The sequence below is a fragment of the Stegostoma tigrinum genome, chromosome 1 (assembly GCF_030684315.1).
Source record: "Stegostoma tigrinum isolate sSteTig4 chromosome 1, sSteTig4.hap1, whole genome shotgun sequence".
Taxonomy (NCBI): Eukaryota; Metazoa; Chordata; class Chondrichthyes; order Orectolobiformes; family Stegostomatidae; genus Stegostoma; species Stegostoma tigrinum.
The window spans coordinates 18119079-18141426 of NC_081354.1; the positions used below are offsets into that span (position 1 = coordinate 18119079).

At 42.2% G+C, this 22348-nt stretch overlaps 2 protein-coding genes across 6 annotated transcripts in view; one reads left to right on the plus strand and one right to left on the minus strand.

Annotated features, from left to right (window-relative positions):
• Positions 1-18552, minus strand: part of LOC125458854 (limbin-like) — a 168337-nt gene extending 149785 nt beyond the window's left edge. For both annotated transcript variants that reach the window (XM_048544618.2, XM_048544610.2), the window contains exons 1-4: positions 17985-18552; positions 17221-17311; positions 3968-4116; positions 2971-3036 (exon numbers count right to left, since the gene is read on the minus strand). In XM_048544618.2, coding sequence (XP_048400575.2) covers positions 2971-3036; positions 3968-4116; positions 17221-17311; positions 17985-18320 — 642 coding nt within the window. In that variant the 5' untranslated portion in view covers positions 18321-18552. The remainder of the gene's footprint in view (positions 1-2970; positions 3037-3967; positions 4117-17220; positions 17312-17984) is intronic.
• Positions 18553-18772: 220 nt separating this feature from the next.
• Positions 18773-22348, plus strand: part of LOC125457603 (evC complex member EVC-like) — a 56811-nt gene continuing 53235 nt past the window's right edge. For all 4 annotated transcript variants that reach the window (XM_048542052.2, XM_048542071.2, XM_048542081.2 and 1 more), the window contains exons 1-2: positions 18773-19354; positions 19497-19616. In XM_048542052.2, coding sequence (XP_048398009.1) covers positions 19169-19354; positions 19497-19616 — 306 coding nt within the window. In that variant the 5' untranslated portion in view covers positions 18773-19168. The remainder of the gene's footprint in view (positions 19355-19496; positions 19617-22348) is intronic.

Below are 22348 nucleotides of genomic sequence, written 5' to 3' on the forward strand. Positions count from 1 at the left end.
GCTCCAGTTTCCTCCCACAGTCCAAAGATGTGCGGGCTGGGTGGATTGGCCATGCTAAATTGCCCGTAGTGTTCTGGGGTGTGTGGGTTATAGGGTGATGGGTTTGGGTGGGATGCTCCAACAGGCGGTGTGGACTTGTTGGGCCGAAGGGCCTGTTTCCACACCTTTGGGAATCTAACCTAATCTAAAAAAAACTGATTCTAAGTTTTCTTTTTGATTTTGTTCACTTCTTTCTCTCTCTCTCTGTCTCTCTCTCTCTCTCTCTCTCTCTCTGTCTCTCTGGGTGTCCATAAAGCATTTCTACTTGCACTGTGATCAGAGATAATGGGAACTGCAGATGCTGAAGAATCCAACATCACAAATTGTGGAGCTGGATGAACACAGCAGGCCAAGCAGCATCTTAGGAGTACAATAGCTGATGTTTCGGGCCTAGACCCTTCATCAGATGAAGGGTCTAGGCCTGAAACGTCAGCTTTTGTACTCCTAAGATGCTGCTTGGCCTGCTGTGTTCATCCAGCTCCACACTTTGTTATCTCTACTTGCACTGTGGCAGCTTTGGAGAGATAACAACACAGATCATATAGAGTGAGTGAAAGGAATATCTCAAGCTTTCACCTCTTAGGCACTTTACTGCCTCAGGGTCTCAATACTGGTTTCCACAATTTCAGAAACTGGTTCCCCATTTTTATTCTTAATATCCTCCACAACCAGACTCCCTCTTCATTTGTATCTTGTTTACTTTGATCTTAATAAAGAGGACCCATTCTCTCCCTTTCACAACATAATTTGTACCCATTTTACATTCCCCCCCCTCCTTTCACCCCCATTAATGTGGAGGTTCCAGTGTTTTTGAACAATAACCTGGTGTCGTGTGACTTCTGACTTTGACACCTCCTATGACCTTTGCACTGGACCTCCACACCATCTGTTCTCCTCAATTCTCCTCTGTCTCTGTCAAGCCTATATAACAAAAAATTCCAACATCTTTCAGTTCTGAACAGGAGTCAGGTTGGATTTGAAATGTTAACTCTGTTTCTGTCTCCAAAGATGCATCCATACCAGCTGAGATAATGGGAACTGCAGATGCTGGAGAATCCGAGATAACAAAGCGTGGAGCTGGATGAACACAGCAGGCCAAGCAGTATCAGAGGAGCAGATGCTGCTTGGCCTGCTGTGTTTATCCAGTTCCACACTTTGATATCTCCATACCAGATGAGATTCTTCCACATTCTCAGTACTCGTTTCAGATATCCAGCAACTGCAGTATTTTGCCTTTATATCACTCCAGCCTACTTTTCTCATTTTCATTACAGGATCAGAGACTTTCCTCTCACTCAAAAATTTTGCCAAAGTTCTTGACAAACATTAACTCATAAAATCTCAGTTTGATACGCAAGAGATTCCATACACAATTTTTGGTTACATGCTTTCTATCAATCTTGAAACTGTAACATTTGCATTTCTATTACATTTCTTGAATGTTGCTATTTTTGTTTAAATAAGTAAAACTTTTAGCTGTCCTCTGTCATCAAAAGCACTGACTGTTATTGTGTTTATCATTCTACAGATTTTGACAGGGTTCCAGAAAATTGCTCAAATGATTTGTTCTTCACATGTGCATTTATGCAGTGAAGGTTACTAAGATGGCACAGTGGCTCAGTGGTTAGCACTGATGCCTCACAGAAACAGGGACCCGGGGCTGATTCCACCCTCAAGCAATGCCTGTGTGGAGTTTGCACATTTTCCCTGTGCCTGCATGGGTTTCCTCCGGGTGTTCTAGTTTCCTCACACAGTGGAAGGATATGCAGGTTTGGTGGACTGGCCGTGTTAAATTGCCCAAAATGTCCAGGGATGTGCAGGTTAGGTGCGTTAGCCATGGGAAATGCAGAGTTATAGGCACAGAGTAGGGGGTGAGTGTGGATGAGATGCTCCTAGGAGGGATGGCGCGGACTCAGTTGGCTGAATGGCCTGCTTCCACACTGTAGGGATTCTCTGATTCTAAGTCAGTGACTACACAACACCTCACAACCAAGCCTATAATCACACGAGAAGTATGTGGAGACATTGGATTGAAATCTGTAATGGGAACTGCTGGGATGAAGGGATTTTCTTACGAGGCAAGGTTGAGCAGGTTGACCTCCTATCTGTTGACGTTTAGAAAAATGAGAGGAGATCCTGTTGAAACACAACAATCCTGAAGTAATTTGGAACGATGGATGCTGATAGGATATTTCCCTTGGCGTAAGAGACCATATCTAGGGAATATTATTTAAAAATATGAGGTTATCCCAGTTAGGTTGGAGAAGACAAAAGTTTTTTTTATTGTTGATCTGTGGAATTGATTTAGCCAGACAGCAGGAGGCCAGTCATTGACTTCTTTCAAAACTCTCAGGTAATTTCCTTGTGGGACAAAAATCTAAAGGATGAATCTAAAGGATCTAAAGGAAGTTGAAGCCACATTCAGATTAGTCTTGATCTTATCAATTAATAGAACAAGTGCTTCTATCTCCTTCATCCAGCAAACTTTGTGGTCCAGCATATTTTGTTGGCAAGAACTCTGTTTCCATGTACTTCCTACAATCAGAAGAAACCAAACTGCTTCTAGTTTTCCAGAGTTGTGATGACAGCTAAAAGATCCCCTGTATACCTAAAAACATCTGTATTGGTGTTCTCATCTTATGTCACACAGCACCGTTTAAATACTCCCATACTGACTCTGACAGATAACTTCCCATACTGCAACAGATTCTACAGCCTAGGAAAGGCCATACAGATGCAATCTATAACTTGCTTGACACTGTTCAGCTGGAGGTTAAGCAGTCTCCTAAAACTGATGAATTAATTCTTCTCCCACTGAGCATTTCAGTCAATAAGGTGCTTAAAGACGAGAGGCTGCAAATAAAATTGCTGTTAGCTTCAGCAGCCTTTATAAATGCTACCAAAATGCCACAGTCTAAACAGGAAACTTACCTCGGCACATTTCTGAAAAGTCAAGTTGAAAGGTGGAAAGCTGGCAGTCCCTTCCATGTCTATGCGCTATTGAAAAGATGAGATGCAAGATATTATTGCAACAGGTAACAAACAAGTTAGCTAATGATCAATATCAACACCAGCTCCCACATAACCTGCATGTCTCTAGTTAGCACTCAGCTCCTTTGATTGTGTCATGTACAAGTTTATTCTTCAATCCTGTGCACTGACGAGCAAGAACAAAAGGGAGTACAAGTCAGAAAATCACAGGATCAGAGCCAATAGACCAAATCACACCCTCAAATACCGCACCAAGATATGTATGAGCCTGTCTTATACCTGAAAAAAGAAATCCCCACACAATCTCTCTATCATTGCCACTATTACAAAAAAAATTACATCTGGTTCACTAACATCATTCAGAGAAGGAAATCTGCCATCTGCAGCTGCAGGTCTGGCTTACATGTGACTCCAAAATCAATAGCAATCAACTCTGAAGTGGCCCAGAAGGCTACTCAGTTCAAGGGCATCAAATGCAAGTCTGGCCAGCAATGCTCATACCCCATGGGGGAAAGATAAGAACAGTAACTAGGACTGGAAATTCTGCAGGAAAGAGGTTTTCAATTTGTAATATTGTTGAATCCCAAAAGAAGTAAAGCTACTTTGCAAAGAAAAACTGAACAGAATGTGAATCAGAGGTAAAATGAGCACTTCAGATTTGTGACTTTCCATCAGAAATGACAAGTTAAAATGTGATAGGTTTTCTTCAAGTTATTTTAAGGCAGCTACATATCTACTGGAATGTGTGTAGCTTCTTTCCAGCTGTTCCCAGACCTGAGAGCCTTCGATGCAACCTGCAAACCATTAGACAAGGGAAGTGCCAAAGATGTAGCCTCAGTAAAAGGATGACATGCAACCGATTTAAATGATGCAGTCTTTCCCTGCTCTATGAACAATGGCGAATTTTGACCCATTGGTGTAACATTACTAAACTGACCTTTGGCTGGGGAAGTGACTCTTTTATTAGAGATTCAACTGGTTTGGTCCATGACACAAGTGAGAAGAACACTGATTGGCTCCAAGTGCTGCCAGATGCTGCTGAGGCTACAGGATGATACTGGTGTTTCTGGGTCACAATCTTCAACTCTGTAAATAAACCAAAAAAAAAGAAAACCAGATGCAGCATGCAGCTATGCGTTCCTCCAACATCAGAATTAGGCTGAGTATTGATCAAATTTGACAAAATGTAAGCACAATAAATTTAGAATGTTCTTCTAATTTGACTGTAATACTGTTCATTCTGCTCACAGCCAGTATAAGGAATTGAATGGACATCCATACTGCAAGGTTTTCATTTCTCAGAGGAAATGATGCTAAACTGAGTCCCCATCTTATTAAAAATGAAACTGAACCTGTAGAATACATAGACAGATAGGGAGATATGGGATGAGTAATGCAGAGACATGGGTTGGAATCCCCCTACTGCAAGTGTTGGAATTTAAATTCAAAATCTGGAATAGCAGTAATTGTGACTGAAAAAAAAACTATTGAGTCATGCAACATATTCCGAAGATTACATTTCCGTAGTCAATTGTGCACTCACAAATATTACAGATTCATCTGGCTCACCAGTGTCTTTTAGGGAGGAAATCTGCCATCTTTAATTAGTCTAGCCTACATGCAGGCCCGGATTAACGTCAATGTAATCGATTCTTAACTGCCTTTTGAAATGGTCAATCAAGCTACTCAGTTCGCGGGTAATTTGCACAGGGAAATAAATGACAATTTAACCAGTAATGCCAAATCCCAAAGAATATCAAAATAGGATTCTGTCACATAATTGTCACATACTTTTCTCCCCTCAGAACTCCTCTACAGTATCTGCTTCTCATCTTAAACTTCTGTCTAAAAATGAGAGGGCATATCTGCCATGGGGAAGAGATTCACATGATCTATTCTGTCTACGCCTCTCATAAATGTGAAAACACGTTTGGGACAAATGGGACAACACATCCATCCTAGGACAAGCCAGAGACACGCACGAGAATTCCTAGAAGCATGGCATTGCAACTGGAACTCCATCAAGAAACACGTTGATTTGCAGCCCATCTACCACCCGCTGAGAAAAGAACAGGAAATGACATCACCAACACAGGAAATAACATCACCAACCCAAGGAAACCTAAATAGATAGATAAATAGAAAGTGGAACATAACACCAGCGCTTCATCGGAGGCTCACTGATGATGTTACCTAGAATGGTGACGAAAAGTCTGAAAACTAACCTTCCAGCCCAGCGAGCAAATTTACATCCAGGATCTCAACCTGAGCTACACATCTTGTGAAAACTTCAATCAGATAATCCCTCGACCTCCTTTGCTCCGAGGAAAACAAACCCAACTATCCAGTCTCTCCTCAAAACGTGGACTTTACTTTGAATGTCCTCTGTACCATGTACAGCGCAATCATGTCCTTCCAATAGTGTGGCCACCAGAACTGCACATGATATTCAATCAGCAGCCAAACCAATGTTTTTGTAGCAATACTTCCTTGCTCCCGTATTCTACACCCTGATTAATGAAGGCAAGCATTCCACATGCCTTCTTCACCACCCTGTCTACCTGTGCTGATACCGTCAGAGATTTGAACACCAAGGTCACTTTGCTCCTCAGTACACCACAGGAACTGACCACTCATTGTGTATATTATTCCCTTATTAGACCCCAAATACATCATTGTACTTAATCCAGATTACATTCCATCTGCCACTGATCAACACAATTTACCAGCTGATCAATATCAGACTGTAGCCTCAGAGCATCCTCTTCACTATCAATAACACTTCCAATTTTCAAGTCACCAGCAAACCTACCAAATAAAACTTCTACATTCACATCCAAGCCATTAATGTACATAACAAACAGTAAGGGTCACAGTAGCAACCTCTGTAGTACACCACTGGTTACAGGATTCCAATTGCAAAAACAACACTTCTTTTGCCTCCTACTTGTGAGCCAATTTTGGATCTGGTTGCCAATTTGCCCTGGATACTGTGGACTCTTGCCTTTTGGACCAGCCTTCCATGTGGGGCCTTCTCAAAGTCCATATACGCAATATCAACTGCACTACCTCTCCTCAATATATTTAGTCACCTTCTCAAATCACTCAACTGAACTAGCCAGACAGAATCTCCATCTAAGAAAACTGTGCTGACTATCCCTAATCAATCCCTGTTTTTCCTAGTATTGATTAATACTGTCCTTCAGAACTCTTTTTATCGCCCCCAATAATTTCCCTACCTCTGACACCAGACTAACTGGTGTGTAATAACCTGGTCCTTAACTGCTGTTCTTCTTGAACAAAGGAACAACATTAGCTATCCTCCAGTCATCTGGCACTTAACCTGCAGCCAGCAAGGTATCTAATATCTCTGCTAGAGCTCCAGCAGTCTCCTCTCTTGTCTCCCATAGCAGCCTCGGATACATCGGGGCAGCCCAGTGGCTCAGTGGTTAGCACTGATGCCTCACAGCACCAAGGACCTGGGCTTGATTCCAGCCTCGGGCAACTGTCTGTGAGGAGTTTGCACATTCTCCCCATGTCTGCGTGGGTTTCCTCTGGGTGCTCCAGATTCTTCTCACAGTCCAAAAAAGTGTAGGTTAAGTGGACTGGTCATGCTAAATTGTCCATAGTGCTCAGGGAGATGTAGATTAGATAGGTTATAGGGGGATGGGTCTGGATGGGATGATCTGAGGTTCGGTATGGAATTGTTGGACTGAAGGGATTCTATGATTCTATGACATCTCATCAGGCCCCGGAGCTTTAAGCAACTGTAAGCACGCTAAAATATCTAATACCTCATTCTTATTAGGGTGTTCTAGAAGCTGAACATCCCCAACGGATAGCCCCAGCTACAATGTCTTACTCCATTAGTACAAATGAGAAATATTCATTGTATACTTCACCCATGTCCACTAGCCCCATGCACAGGTTGCTCCTTTGGTCTCTAATCGATCCTACTCATTCCCTGGTATCCTCTTATTCTTAACATACCTCTAAAAACTTTGGATTTTTCTTTGATCTGGTCTGCCAAGATACTTCATGGCTCCTCTTTCAATTTCTATTTTTAAGCAACCTCCTACACTCTATACTTTTGAAGGATCTCCCCTGTTTTTAATGTGCTCTACCTACATAAGCTTCCTTCTTTTTCTTTATAAGATATCCCTTGGTCAGGACTTGCTGCCCTTGACCTTCAAGCCTCACCTCCCATATGCATTCGACCCCATATACATTCCACAATGGAGAAAATCCAGAAGTAAGGCAATCCATCGCAACTGACCCCAGAGTTTAAAAACCAGGCGGGAAAACACACCAACGCTTCATCAGAGGCTGTACTGAGGATGTTACCAAGCAAGGTAACGAAACGTCTGCAGAACGACAAACCAGCTCGGCGAGCCAACCAACCTCATCACTGAACATGCTTTCTACAGACTTTCTATAGGAAGGCCCATCCATAGCTTCACATGCTCAATGCAATCAAATCAGGATGTGCAGCTGAACACACTTCCTGCACACATAGTCACCATGGAAAATGGAAGTGCCAGAGATTTCCCACATATTGCAGAGGTACATTCCATGGTGGGTGCACGAGTTCTTCTGCCATACGAGCCTGATCAACCACAGACAGCAGACCAGGAACAAATTACTCAATCTTACCCAAGACTCACCTAGGCAGATTTCTCTTTCTCACACAATCTCTCTGTATTCTTAAACTACAAACAACAAAAATAAGGTCTTCACACTCTGTCTCCCTCCTGGTGCTGCTCACTCAGTCCCTAAAGTTGATTCCAAAGCAGCCAAACTTCTTGCCTAATATCACAGGAAGGACTCAAACAGTAATGTCCATATACATCTGTTTTAGTGACATTGGTTAAGAGTTAATTAACAGCCAGAATACAAGGAAGAACTCACTAGCCTTCTAACAGTGGCTTGAAATCTTGCATGTCTACCTGAAAGGATATATGGAGCTTTGATTCAACAAATCATTCAATAAAATGCAAATAGAAAACATGAAGCATTCCTTCAGTGCTACACAGAAGACTCAGCATTGATTTTATTCTCAGTTACGAAATATAATGTCAACATTTAGAGACAAGATCAGGTAACATATGACAATTTAGTAGTTATCATTACTAATCCATTAGCTAACATCAATCGAATGAAAATGTAGGGCACTCCCCAATGGCCAACATCATTATGGTGATGTTGGCAGAACCAACGGCAGGAAAAGTCTGGATTCTTCAAGAAAGAGTAGAATTGGAAAACTGAAGAACAATATTTACAGTGTTCTTCTTTGAAAGAAATCAATGGAAGGCATTGGAATTCTGGGCCAGTTATTAATTAATTGCGTTCATTTACATGTCAACTAGATTTTGCTAGGCAGTGAGCAATAGTGGGGGTTCACACATCACAGGAATACCATTGCATAGAAGGGTACCGATCCAAAAAGACAGCTTTCCTGCTCCTCTGATGCAGCCCGACCGGCTGCATTGCTCCGGCTCTATACTGAGTTATCGTTGCATACTTGTGACTTCTAATTTGCTCACTGCCCCACCTCCATTTGTTTTACGCAAGACATACTTTCTCCGCATCCTGGAGAACCGAATGCAGCTCAAATACAAGCAGGTCTTTTCTCTTTTCAGATGCTGCTGGATTAATTGCGTGTTTCCAAATATTTGCTTTTATAGAAGCTTTTTCCAAGTTTTTGATGCATTATTGAATTGAAAGTTATCTTAATATAGAGCTAAACTGAAGGAGAATGATTTGGTAGCTTCAAGTGGATTTTGTTGTGATTTTTACTGACTTTTCTATCATAGAATTTAGCGAGAGCTGTCTATTAAGGAAAACATTAATGTTTTAATGTTGTTCTCAAGGGCAAAGAAATCACTGGAGTGAAATCTACCATGATCATGCTAATAACTCTTCTACCGTATTTCATCTTAGCATTGTATGGTCACCTAGCATTTAAATCAATATAAAGAAAATGATTTGCTCTTTTATAATCATAACTATAGTGTATATGATGAGTACTAAGGTTACTTCCTAAAGGTAGTTTATTCTTCTGTCTATTGCAAATTAATGTTTAAATGTAACACAGCACCTCTTGGACAAGCGCAGACATAACAGCAACACATTGTTGATTGTGATATCATGTAGAGATTAAGAATTGATTATAGAAGGTCAAGTATTCTAGTTTGATCAAAATATGAAAATAATAGTCTCAATCAATAATGAACATCTAGAATTCTCTTGCATGAAGAGTAGATTTGTGTCAATTTTATTTACAGGTGATATTTTGGTCAGACAGGTGTTATTCCAGAGTGGCTGCAGGTTGTGCATGGGGACTCTGCAGATTCCAAATCATAGCATGTTCTGAAGTAACAGCACAGGAAATTGAATTTTCTGTTTGGCAATTTCTCTATTCCTGGAGCACTCTGAAAATCTCCATTTAAATCGGAGAATTCACAAGGTTCACGGTTTTGCATCTTCTGGTAAAATACACAGATCTTTGCCTGAACTGTTCATATAGCATTCTGGAATCTAGACCTCTTTTAGCCTGCATAGCAAATATCTCCCAAGAGTTCCTGTACCTGTTTGGTTACTCTGCTTCGGCTCCAGAGATTTTTTTGTGTCAGCCAGCTTGGCTTTTTTTATGTTAACATAGCTCTCGTGTGTTAATTTCCCTCTTGTTGGTACTGCACACAGATCAAAGGCTGCCAAGTCTCGTGGACAGGTATTTCCAATTATCTACAAAATCACAACACATAACTCTTGCTGCTGACCAGAAGCACATTGGGTATAGTTGCTGAGGCACACACAGCCCATATCGTAGCTACCAGCACATATGTAACCAGTTCTGATGTCTATCCACTTGATAGCAGGAACAACACTGGCATGCAAAAGGCTGCAGAGCATTAAAACTCATTTCACATTTTTACCTGATTATTGGCATAAGCTGCTAAATGTTCAAAACATTACAGATATACAAACTAGAAACAATGATTACCATTTTCGGCAACAGTCTTTTAAAGCATGTTGGCAACACACTGTGAAACCAATAACTGCCCAGTTTAGTTGGTTGGTGATAGGCCTCTTATGCACAGTCATTGGGCTGGAATTTTTGTCAGGGTACAATGGATTAAATAGGTCTGATGGATAGCCTACCAGCTTTCCAGCAATGCCCAAGATGTTTCTATCAAAATGGGCTATTGTGTGGATGTGTGTCAGTATTGGCAGATCTAAGGCAAATTTAAATAAATAATTAAGAGTTAATTAAGCTTGTTGAAAGCTTGTTAAATAAAAATGAGAGCACTTTCATGAGTCAGAGCCCTTGTGTCCAGAAGATAGCATGCCCATTCCTGCTCTCTGCCTGAACTTTAAAGCCCATTAGTTCACTTCACTTTTAACAGGGTCAGATACTCCCTTCTAATGCCACCAATTACCCAGGCCCAGGATCAATAACAGCCGACATGCATGTCTGCTTGGAGTTGTTGGTTAATCAGATTGACCAGCAGGTCCAGTGGGCAGGATCTCCACCCACTGAGGGAAGCAAGTCCCATTCTGTTCTTGTTAACACCATCTCAATGTATTAAAGCTGTGGGGATAATATGTTTTTCCTTGGTGAGAAACTGATTGACTTTCAAAATCAGGGGTTGGAAAGATTATCCTGTAAAATCAGCACGCTGGATCATGACTTTTTACAAAAATGTAATACTATTTTATGTAATATATACCTAACCAAAGAACACATCAATTTGTGCAAAATAAAATAAATCCATTGGATAGCATCTCAAAAAAGAGTCCGACAAAAGAAACAACAGGTTTTTCTTATAATAAGTTTGAAGATTGTATCTAACGAACAAACTGAACTTTGTGGGGAAACTGTCACTTCTAAAATGACTTTGTCTAAATTACTCTTTAATCCAAGTTTCTGCTTGTATCTCAAAATTTAAATCAGGATATCGGCCTCATTACAAATAATAAAGTCAGAGACTGATTCTCTGTAATTGGCAAACAAAAACATTTGTTCAAAGAGTGTCATAACCAAACATAAATGACACAATTAAACACATCCAAGTTATAACTGATTCCTTTAAAATGATGCAATCTCTTAAAAATATCATTTTCAAAAGTTCTTAAAAATACTTCACAGACATTTTATAGAAATTCCAAGTTTTCTGTACAGCGTTACTTCTGAGTCAAAGATTCTCACACTGTAAACGTTGGTCATCAAATTTCAGCAGAAGGCATTTGTTATGGTTTGCCTGCTCTTTCACTCTCGCCAAACGGTTAATCAACAAGTGTCTTTGCACAGTGATTGTTACAGAAAATAATGTCTCAGAGTGTCAATGTGTGTAAAAAGCAGACCTAATATTCAGTTTTGCATTCAAATTTCCATTAAATGCAGCACACCAGCCTAAAACAGATTCAGTTTTAAAGGTTAGTCATGTGCAAGTAGACATGAAATACATCACAGTAAGAACTGGAAGTCAAAATGTGTTGAATTATAAGTACGAGGTACCCTTTGTTTCGGCAATTTATTGACCTAAACAACTGTTAATCTAGATTTGAATTTTTTAGCCTTCTTTGTACCTGTTTTTCCTCACTCTAACTCTAGCTCATGTCTGTATCATACTCAATTGGAACACCGTACTTGAGACAAAATACACAACCTAGAACAATGTTGTCTATTTTAAACATAGTTGTTCTTCATAGAATCCCTACAGTGTGGAAACAGGCCCTTTGGCACAAGTCCACACCGATCCATGGAGCATCCCGCCCAGACCCATCTAATCTACACATCCCTGAACACCAGGGGCAATTTAACATGGCCAAGCCACCTAGCCTGCATGTCTCTGGACTGTGGGAGGAAACCGGAGCACCCGAACAAAACCCACGCAGGCACAGGAAGAATATGCAAACGCCACAAAGGCAGGCGTCCGAGGGTGGACTCGAACCTGGGTCCCTGGCGCTGTGAGGTAGCAGTGCTGACCACTGAGCCACCATGCCCCCCCGTTCTCATTACATTTTATTTTAAAATATGTTTCTAACTTAATGCCAGATACCTGAATTTATGCAGGGACCAAAATAATAAGCACAAGTTAAAACAAGTCCTGTGTAAACCATGAGAAAAATAATTCTGTACCAGAACCAGTTCATTATTAGTTCATAAGACCCAAAAGAAAAGTTAGCCTGTAATGTTGTTAATCAGTGAAAACAGAGGACATTAGGATGTTAGCAAAAATTTTTGTATCATGAAGTGTAGTTTGAAATGAAGTTTCATGTACTGTCGATGGTCTAAGAGTTTGATTGGTTGATTGTCACTTTTACCGAAGTACAGTGAAAAGCTTTGTTTATGAACAGAACAGGTAGCGATCATAGTAAACAAGGATGTGCAGAACGAAAAGACTTTGAGGCATACAAGTTACATTGCACAGGGTGTGTGCTAGCCAAAAATCAATGTTAACAAGATCAGTGTTAATTGACACGAGAGAATCAATTCATCAGTCTAATAAACAGCCAGGGAGAAGCTGTTCCTGAATCTCCTCATGTAGGTGTTCAGGCTTCTATATCTTCTGTCTGATGGACGAGGTTGTAGGAGATTATTACTTTGAGTCAGAAGAATATCACTGTTGACTTGTTTTAGAGATTCACCTGAATTTGATATCTGGTTTTAAATTATATACAAATTGACTACAAAGTAGCCAACAGAATAAGGGTTAAAAGTAGTCACTTTGCCTAGTGCTGGTCCAGTAGAAGCAATGCTGGGACCACTGTTATTCATAATTGGCAATAATAATTTGAGCTTGAAAAACTGAACAAATTGTGGGGAAGAGGGTAATTAATACAAAACATATTGTGAGAAAATACAGAAAGATGTTTATGTGCCAATATTCCCACAACCAACAATGAACTCCACTAACTGTAAGATGGTACTGTTTCGTACGAAAATAAGGAGGCCATATACAACTGTGAGACGAGTAGGCGATGACCTAGTGGTAATTTCGCTAGACTATTAATCCAGGAACCCAGCTAATGTTCCAGGGACCTGCGTTCAAATCTCACCATGACAGATGGTGGAATTTGAATTCAATAAAAAGTCTGGAATTAAGAATCTACTGATCACCATGATATCACTGCTGATTGTCAGAAAAAACCCATATAGTTCACTAATGTCCTTCAGGGAAGTAAATCTGCTGTGGCCACCTGGTCTGGCCTACATGTGACTCCAGACCCACAGCAATGTGGTTGACTCTCAATTGCCCGCTGAAATGGCCTAGCCAGTCACTCAGTTGTACAAATCACTACAAAGTCTCAAAGAAATGAAACCGGATGTATCACCCAGTATGGACCAAGGCACCAGAAATGACAACAGCAGAAATAGCCCTGTCAATCCTGCAAAGTCCTCCTCAGTAACATCTGGGGGTTAGTGCCAAAATTGGGAGAGCTGTCTCACAGACTAGTTAAGCAACGGCCTGACACAGCCATACTCTCAGAATTGTACCTTACAGGCAGTGTCCTAGACACCACAATCACCATCCCTGGATATATCCTGTCCCACTGCCGGGACAGGCCCAGCAGAGGTAGTAGCACAGTGATATTCAGTCAGGGGGGTGCTGTTCTAGGAGTCCTCAACATTGACTCCAGACCCCAAGAAGTCTCACTGCTTCAAATTAAACATGGGCAAGGAAACCTCCTGTGATTACCACATACTGTGCTCCCTTAACTGATGAATCAGTACTTCTTCATGTTGAACAACACTGAGAGGAAGTACTGAAGATGGCAAGGGCACAAAATGTGCTCTGGGTGGGGGATTTCAACATTCACCACAGAGTAGCTCAGCAGCAATATTACTGATCAAGCTGGTCAGGTCCTAAAGGACATAGCTCCTGGACTGGGTCTGTGGCAGGTGGCGAGGGAATCAACAAGAGGGAAAAACATATTGACCTCAGCCTTACTAATCTGCCAGCTGCAGTAGCATTTATCCATGAAAGTATTGGTAAGAGTGACCATCGCACACTCCTTGTGGAGACAAAGTCCTGCTTCCACATTGAGGATAACTTCCATTGTGTTGTGTGGCACTATTATCGTGCTAAATGGGACAGACTTCGCAAGGACTTAACAACTCAAGATCGGGCATTCATGAGGTGCTGTGGGATATCAACAGCAGCAGAACTATACTCTAGCACTATCTGTAACATCATGGCCCGGCATATCCCCTGCTCAACCATTACCATCAAGCCAGGGGATCAACCCTGGTTCAATGGAGAGTTCAGGAGGGCATGCCTCGAGCAGCATCAGGCATACCTGAAGATGAGGTATCAACCTGGTGAAGCCACCAAACAGGACTATTTGCGTGCCAAACAGCGAAAGCAGCAAGTGATAGACAGAGGTAAGTGATCCGACAACCAGCGGGTCAGATCTAAGCTCTGCAGTCCTGCCACATCCAGTTGTGAATGGTGGTGGACAAATAAGCGACTGACTGGAGGAGGAGGCTCCACAAATATCCCTACACTCAACGATGGAAGAGCCCAGCACATCAGTGCAAAAGATAAGGCTGAAGCATTTGCAGCAATCTTCAGCTAGAAGTTTCAAATGGATCCATCTCAGCCTCCTTCAGTGGTCCCCAGCATTACAGATTCCAGTCTTCAATCAATTTGATTCACTCCACGTGATATCAAGAAATGGTTGGATACTGCAAAGGCCATGGGGCCTGACAACATTCCAGCAATAATACTGAAGACTTGTGCTCCAGAACTTGCTGCTCCCCTAGCCAAGCTGTTCCAGCACAGTTACAACACTAGCATCTATGCAACAATGTGGAAAATTGCCCAAGTATGTCATTACACAAAAAGCAGGACAAATCCAAACCGGCCAATTACCACCCCATCAGTCTACTCACCATCATCAGTAAAGTGATGCAAGGTGTCGTCAACAGCGCTATCAAGCAGCACCTGCTCAGCAATATCCGGCTCAGTGATGCCCAGTTTGGGTTCCACGAGGGCCACTTAGCTCCTGACCTCATTACAGCCTTTGTTCAAATATGGACAAAAGAGCTGAATTCCAGAGGTGAGGTGAGAGTAACAGTCCTTGATTCGACCGACTGTGGCACCAAGGAGCCCTAGCAAAACTAGAATCAATGGGTATCAAGGGGCAAGCTCTCTGGTGGTTGGAGTTATATCTGACACGTAGGAAAATAGCCACGTTTGCTGGAGGTCAGTCATCTCAGCTCCAGGACATCGCTGCAGGCATTCCTCAGATTAGTATCCTAGGCCCAAGCAGCTTCAGCTGCTTCATCAAATGACCTTCCCTCCATAAGGTCAGAAGTGGGGGTGTTCACCAATAATTCCACAACATTCAGCACCACTCATGACTCCTCAGATCATGAAGCAGTCCATGTCCAAATGCAATAAGATCTGGACAATATCCTGGCTTGAGCTGACAAGTGGCAACTAACACTCACGCCACACAAAAATTCCAGGCTCTGACGATCACAATTAAAAGACAATCTAACCACAACCCCTTGACATTCACTGGTGTTACCATCACTCAATCTCTCTCTGTCAACATCCTGGGGGTTATCATTGACCAGAGACTCAAAAGGATTCACCACATAAATACAGTGACTACAAGAGCAGGTCAGAAGCTAGGAAAACTGCAGCAAGTAACTCGCCTCCTCATTCCTCAAAGCCTGTCCACCATCTGTAATGCACAAGTCGGACTGTAGCGCCACTTGCCTGGACGAGTGCAGTGCCAACAACACTCAAGAAGCTCAACGCCATCCAGGACAAAGCAGCCCGCTTGATTGGCACTACATTCACAACCGTCGACTCCCTGCACCGCTGATGCTCAGTAGCAGCAGTGTGTACTATCTACAGGATGCTCTGCAGAAATTCAAAAGATCCTCAGTCAGCACCTTCCAAACCCACGACCATTTCCAAATAGAAGGGCAGCAGACACATGGGAACACCACCACCTCCAAGTTCCCCTCCAAGCCACTCACCATCCTGACTTGGAAATATATTGCCGTTCCTTCACTGTCGCTGGGTCAAAATCCTGGAATCCCCTCCCTAACAGCATTGTGGATCAGCCTACTGCAGGGGGGCTGCAGTGGTTTAGGAAGGCAGCTCACCACCACCTTCTCAAGGACAACTAGGGATGGGCAAGAAATGCTGGCCAGCCAGTGACACCTACATCCCACAAATGAATAGAATAGAGAAGAAAAGTGGATCAAAAGGCACAATGGAACAAAGGAATTTGGAAGCATAGCTATACAAATCACTGAACATTGTAAAAGCAAAGCACTGTGCTTCACTCTGATGTTGGTACTATAGAAATATTATAAAGGTACTTGAGGAGGTACAAGATAATTTATTCTGGTATCATCTTAATATATCTAAAGAGGAGGCCATAAAGCATTGACATGTTAGGGCGATTATCTCTTGAAAAGATTGAAAGTTGACCTGATAGAGATGTTCAAGATTATCAAAGTAAATACATTGTAAAAACAACTTTGCTTGTGGGTGTTAAGGTAGTTACTGTTAAAATTCACTATGTGGTCAGTGTATGTGGCCAAAAAGCCAAGCACAGGAAGTCCTAGAGGCCTGTTTCTCCACCAAGAAGGCCATCTACTTGCAGGAAAGGTCAGATGTAGCAGCCATAAATATATAGAGTCCCTAAGGTTCTTGAGTATATTTGTAGTGGATGCTGTGGTTGGTTCGCTTGCCAGGCTGGTTCATTGGTTCGTAGACGTTTAATTACCTTGCTGGGCAACATCATCAGTACAGCTCCAATGAGGCACTGTTGTGTTTTCCTGCCTGTTATTTAAACTCTGGGGCCCGTTGGATTTGATTACATCATTTCTGGTTTTCCTTCGCAGTGGTGTATATATAGGGTCAGTTAACCCATTGGCCCAATGATCATTTCTGTGCTGTCATTGTTATGCTAAATTCTGTGTCTGAATAACAGTGCAATGTTACAATGATGCTTAATTTTACGTTTATAGTTTGAGGATGGATTAGTTCCTTTACGTTAAAAATTAACATTCTTCTACAACTACAGCACCAGTCTACCGGCCCTTGACAAAACAGAAATCTACAAAAGATGACATTGCATTTAGAATCAAATTGCAATTTTGTGCTGAAAGAATGGGTAACGTAAAGTGCAGAAACAAGAAAGAAAAGTTCCACATACCTGGGTGTGTGACTGCAGTGTCATACAATATGAAATCTGAGTCACCTGCCATCAGTCTGTGCTGTAGAGATGATTCCTGATTTTTCAAACACTTCAAAATTAAAAGTAACGATGTTAAAAGTTATTTAGTAGTTCAGCATTTGAATAATGAAGAGAAAAGACATATTTGTCCAAGGTTTATGTCTTGCATTCATCATGACAGTTTACCAGAATATTAAAAGGCAAGTGACATCTGTGCTGTATGCGAGGGCAGTGCTGACTGATCAGCTATTAAAAAAAATTGAGTGCTTCCAAATGCACAAATTTTTTAACAAAATAAACCTCATTGTTTGTTCTTGATTATAGTAGTGGGCTAAGTTATATAACAGCTATGGGTCAAGGAAAACGAGATACAAATTAAACTAGTGCAGTGCTAAAATCTGAAACAAACGTAGAGATTGCTGGAGAAACTCGGCAGGCATGGCAACATCTGTGAAGAAAGAGTGGCAGGGGCGTTTCTAAGTGTCCCACCGGACTGAAAACGTACAACTCGAAACGTTAACTGTTTCTCCCCTCCCAGGTGCTGCCAGATGTGCGGAATTTCTCCAGCATTGTGTGTGTTTCAAAGAATTGTGGGCCAGTATACCGATTCCTACCATTCAGCAATGCAAGTTCTGACAATATTAAGTGAAATATCTTGAATTAATGTTGACTTAAACATATAACGAGAATTGGCATTTACTTGAAAAATAGAACACTTCAGTTTCTCTAAAATCTGCACTCACATATGCAACAGCATCGCCCCCCTTCCAGACCATATCGGGTCCGTGCCCACAAGCAGCTGCCGAGTGGTGAACGCCAGCGATTGGCACCTCCAGAGATTTCCTGTAGGCACATTCAAGAGCTCCATTCCACAGCAAATGGATCGAGCCTGTTGGAACTCGAAATTCTTTCCCAGTTCTCCAAATCAGTCGTGACCGCAACTTGAAAATATTGATCAAGGGGTGGTGGGCGCTTGCGGATTCGTGACCTCGCGCAGCGTGAGTAAAAAGGACGAGCGAGATGCTGAATTGGATTGCAGAATGGCATGTTACAAATGGGGTACCCTTGGCAACCCACATCACAGCTCAAAGATCCCGAGAGATTCCCCATGCAAACAGGAGAACCGCTCACAGAAGTGGATAAAGCATTGCACTGTTATGCACTGCCTGGGAATCAATATACTGCAGGTATGGTCCGGGAAAATCCCGCATACTAGACAGAGTGACTGACTAAGGAGAGCCCTGTTATTCAGTGTGGGAGACAAGTTCATCCTGCCCAATTCCTCCTGCAGCATCCATTGTCTCAGGGTCCCGCCCCCACGCCCCACTCCGATAGGTCCGGTTGACAGAATTCAGATTCTGATTGGACAATTCTGCCGCTTTCTGTGTGGTTGGTTCAGCCTTCAATCCGGCGGCCAAGCAATGTACGCCGGTACCTGTAGTGCGGGAGTGCGGCAATCTCCGTGTCTTTCCAATGGGCGGGCGTCGGAAAGAACTACAATGTCCATCATCCACAGCCGCTTTGGCGGATGGCCTGTGCTGAAAGTTGTAAGAAAGATTGAGCTGAGTTGGGAAAACTTTCTCTTTTGTGATGAAGAGCCGAAATCTTTTCCATTTCGACATTTTATTTAGGGGAGCGAGATGGTTTGAAGGAATAAATTCGCTTTCAAGTGAGGTTTTTAATTAAACATTAATTGGGAAGAACATTCCTACTTTGAAAGGACGGTTGCCAGGAGTACAGAAAAACAAGACCACCCAGGAGGGTCTATTAGGTGGATGCCACTCTGAACCACTATAATCTGCAGTGGAGGAATAAACACTGCCGTCTCAAAACGTTCTCCCTTATTTCCCTCGCAATGTTTGCAGGTGGCAAAGGTGTCTTGAGGGTGTTTGCTGTTTGGGATGGAGAGATTGTTCGAGTTATTTGAATGGCGGTCAGGAACAGTCCTGCACTGGCCAGCTGTTCAACCCAAGCCGGATGGACCATCCTCTCCAGTCAGTTGCAGGTTTATCCCGCTTTCCTGGCGGTCGCTGTGTTGCTGGGCTTTGTCCTGGGAATCGCTGGTGCAGTTCTTCTTTACATATTTGTACTGGAACCAGCCTTGCAAAGGAAGGTAAACTGAACTGTTCTAGTTGATGAACGTGCCTTTCAACACAAGGAAGATCTAATTCGTGAAACATATCTTTTTACTATCACATTTGAATCCAGCGGGAGGAACGGTTCGTATTTTGTCACAAATCTTACTTATTTTTCAGGAACATTGTTCAAGTGGGACTGATGATGATTCCTGCTCTGAATATTCCGATGATAGTCAAAGTTTTAAAAGCAACGAGGACGAAAGAGGCACTAAACGTGGAGCTTCCCCTTATTATGAAGTGGGTGGTACTTGTTTTCTCTTGTCCTCTGTTGTTCCAGAGAGGGATCCATCAGTTTTATAGCAGTAATCCGATCACTTTATGGTTGTCAAGTCGTTGATCGTCTTAAAAAGAAGCAGAAAGGCAATTAAACTCCAAATAGTGATAATGCCGAAAGACTGCATCACTTCAAATATTGTAGATCACGTGTCTACCCTTATGAACCAACACAACATGCAACTTATCAAGAGTAGTGCAAAAGATTTGCTAATACATAAGTTACATCCCTCCCATCCCATTCATTTACTGGATGCCTAGTACCGCATAATGCTGAAACGGTGCTGTGCACTGGGGAGACATGCATTCTATTCTCTTCACTTTAACTATGTATATAGCAGAGAGAAACAAAGTTAATGTTTCAAGTCCATATGATTTTTTTGTTTCTCCAGATCTCATGAAGAACTTCTGAAGTAGTCATACCAGCCTCAAAACATTTAGGTTTCCACTGATAATGGGAACTGCAGATGCTGGAGAATCCCAGATAACAAAGTGTGAAGCTGGATGAACACAGCAGCAGGCCAAGCAGCATCTCAGGAGCACAAAAGCTGATGTTTTGGGCCTAAACCCTTCATCAGAGGAAGGGTCTCTGATGAAGGGTCTAGGCCTGAAACGTCAGCTTTTGTGCTCCTGAGATGCTGCTTGGCCTGCTGTGTTCATCCAGCTTCACGCTTTGTTATCTTAGATCGCCACTGATGCTGTTGATCCTTTTTTTTCCAGCACGCTCTGTATTTGCTCTGGAATTCTTCCCAGATTGTCCAGGGACCTGAAGCCAGATGATAAGATAAGGGGGAGCAGGATTAGATGAGATTCCCTACAGTGTGGAAACAGAACCTTCGGCCCAACAAGTCCACATTGCCCCTTGACTATGGGCAATTTAGCATGGCCAATCCACCTAGCCTGCACATCCTTGGACTATGGGAGAGAACTGGAACATCCGGAGGAAACCCACGCAGACACGGGGAGAATGTGCAAACTCCACACAGACAGTCGCCTCAGGTTGGAATCGAACCTCGGTCCCTGGTGCTGTGAGGCTGCAGTGCTAACCACTGAGCTACCGTGCCGTGATTGCTTTAAGTAAATTAATCCTCCCTAGGCTATAGAAAGTTTCAACGCAAGGCCCATTGAAATTTAAAAAACTCAGCATTCCATGTTTGTTTTCAGGCCAGTGTTTTACAGAGAATGGAGCCAAAGCAGATAGGTAAAGTTAAACTTATAACATGTTACAGCAGAAATAGTAGATCAATTAGGCCCCTTGAGCCTGTTCAGCTATTCATTACAATAGCTGATTTTCTGCCTCGGCTCCATTCCTGCATTTCCTGCCAATCAGAGATAATGGGAACTGCAGATGCTGGAGAATCCGAGATAACAAAGTGTGGAGTCTCATGAACACAGCAGGCCAAGCAGCATCTTAGGAGCACAAAAGCTGACGTTTCGCGCCTATGTTTCTCTAAAAGACCAAAAATTTATCTATTTCACATTTAAATATACTTATGATAGACAATTCCAAAGATTGATGCTGCTCTGATTGAAGAAATTTTTCCTGATTTTAGTCTGAATTCAGAGACTGTACTTCCCCAAATCTTCTAGAATTAAATCTTCAAGGAAAACACCTCTCAGTATCTACCTGTACAGAATCTTGAATGCCTCAATGAGATTGCCTCTTGTTCTTCTAAGCTTGAGGAAGCAGAGCATGGTTACAACTCAGCCTTGATTTATGAATGGCAAGACAGTATTGAGAGGATGATTGAGGGCTTTGATTTTTCATGCTATGTTGTTTGCAGCATTCTACAGTACTATAATTCCAATGCTGATCTTTTGCCTTCTATAAACATAGGGTAGCAAGTGGCTCAGTGGTTAGCACTGCTGCCTCACAATGCCAGGGAACTAGGTTTAATTGCAGCCTCAGGCTGTGTGGAGTTTGCACATTCTCCCCATGTCTGCGTGGGTTTCCGCCTACTTTCCAAAGATGTCCAGGCTAGCTGGATTAGCCATGGGGAATACAACGTTACAGGGATAGGGTAGTGGGCTGGATCTGGGTGGGATGCTCTTCAGAGGGTTGATGTGGACTCAATGGGCTGAATGGGCTGCTTTAACACTGTTGGGATTCTATGATTCTTATGCCATTGTGGGGAAGCCCTCAAAATTCTGAAGGTGACAATGTAGGGACTAAAAATCAGTTGCAGTGGATCTCAATTCCCATTTCCTCTCTTTCTTATGCCTTATTCTTTGTGTTACTCAGAGGGAACAAAGAGAAAAATCACATGTAATATCTCTAGTGCATGTAAACGTCATAATCCAGTTTTATGGATGCAAGAGCATTTGCCAATGGTGTGTGCTTCTGTATTGAAACTCCAGCATGTTCCAATTAACAAATTAAACTCCCATCTGATCCTGAGGTATCAAAGTCTTTTAGCTGTTGTAAACAAAGAAACAGAACATCATTACTAACAAGAAGTTGTTATTACTGCAGGACAAATATGCATAAGCAATTAATATGTTGTAAATTAGGATATAGGAATGTAGAATAAGCATATAAAATGAAACATAGCATCTGTGACTTTAAAATTGGATTGAAATATATCCACATCCCCTGTTTCAACTGTCCCTGGCCACTAACCCACCAATACTGAACTAAATCTTGACTCTGTCATTGAATTCTAATTCATTACAGGGGCATAACATGGATGCTGTAT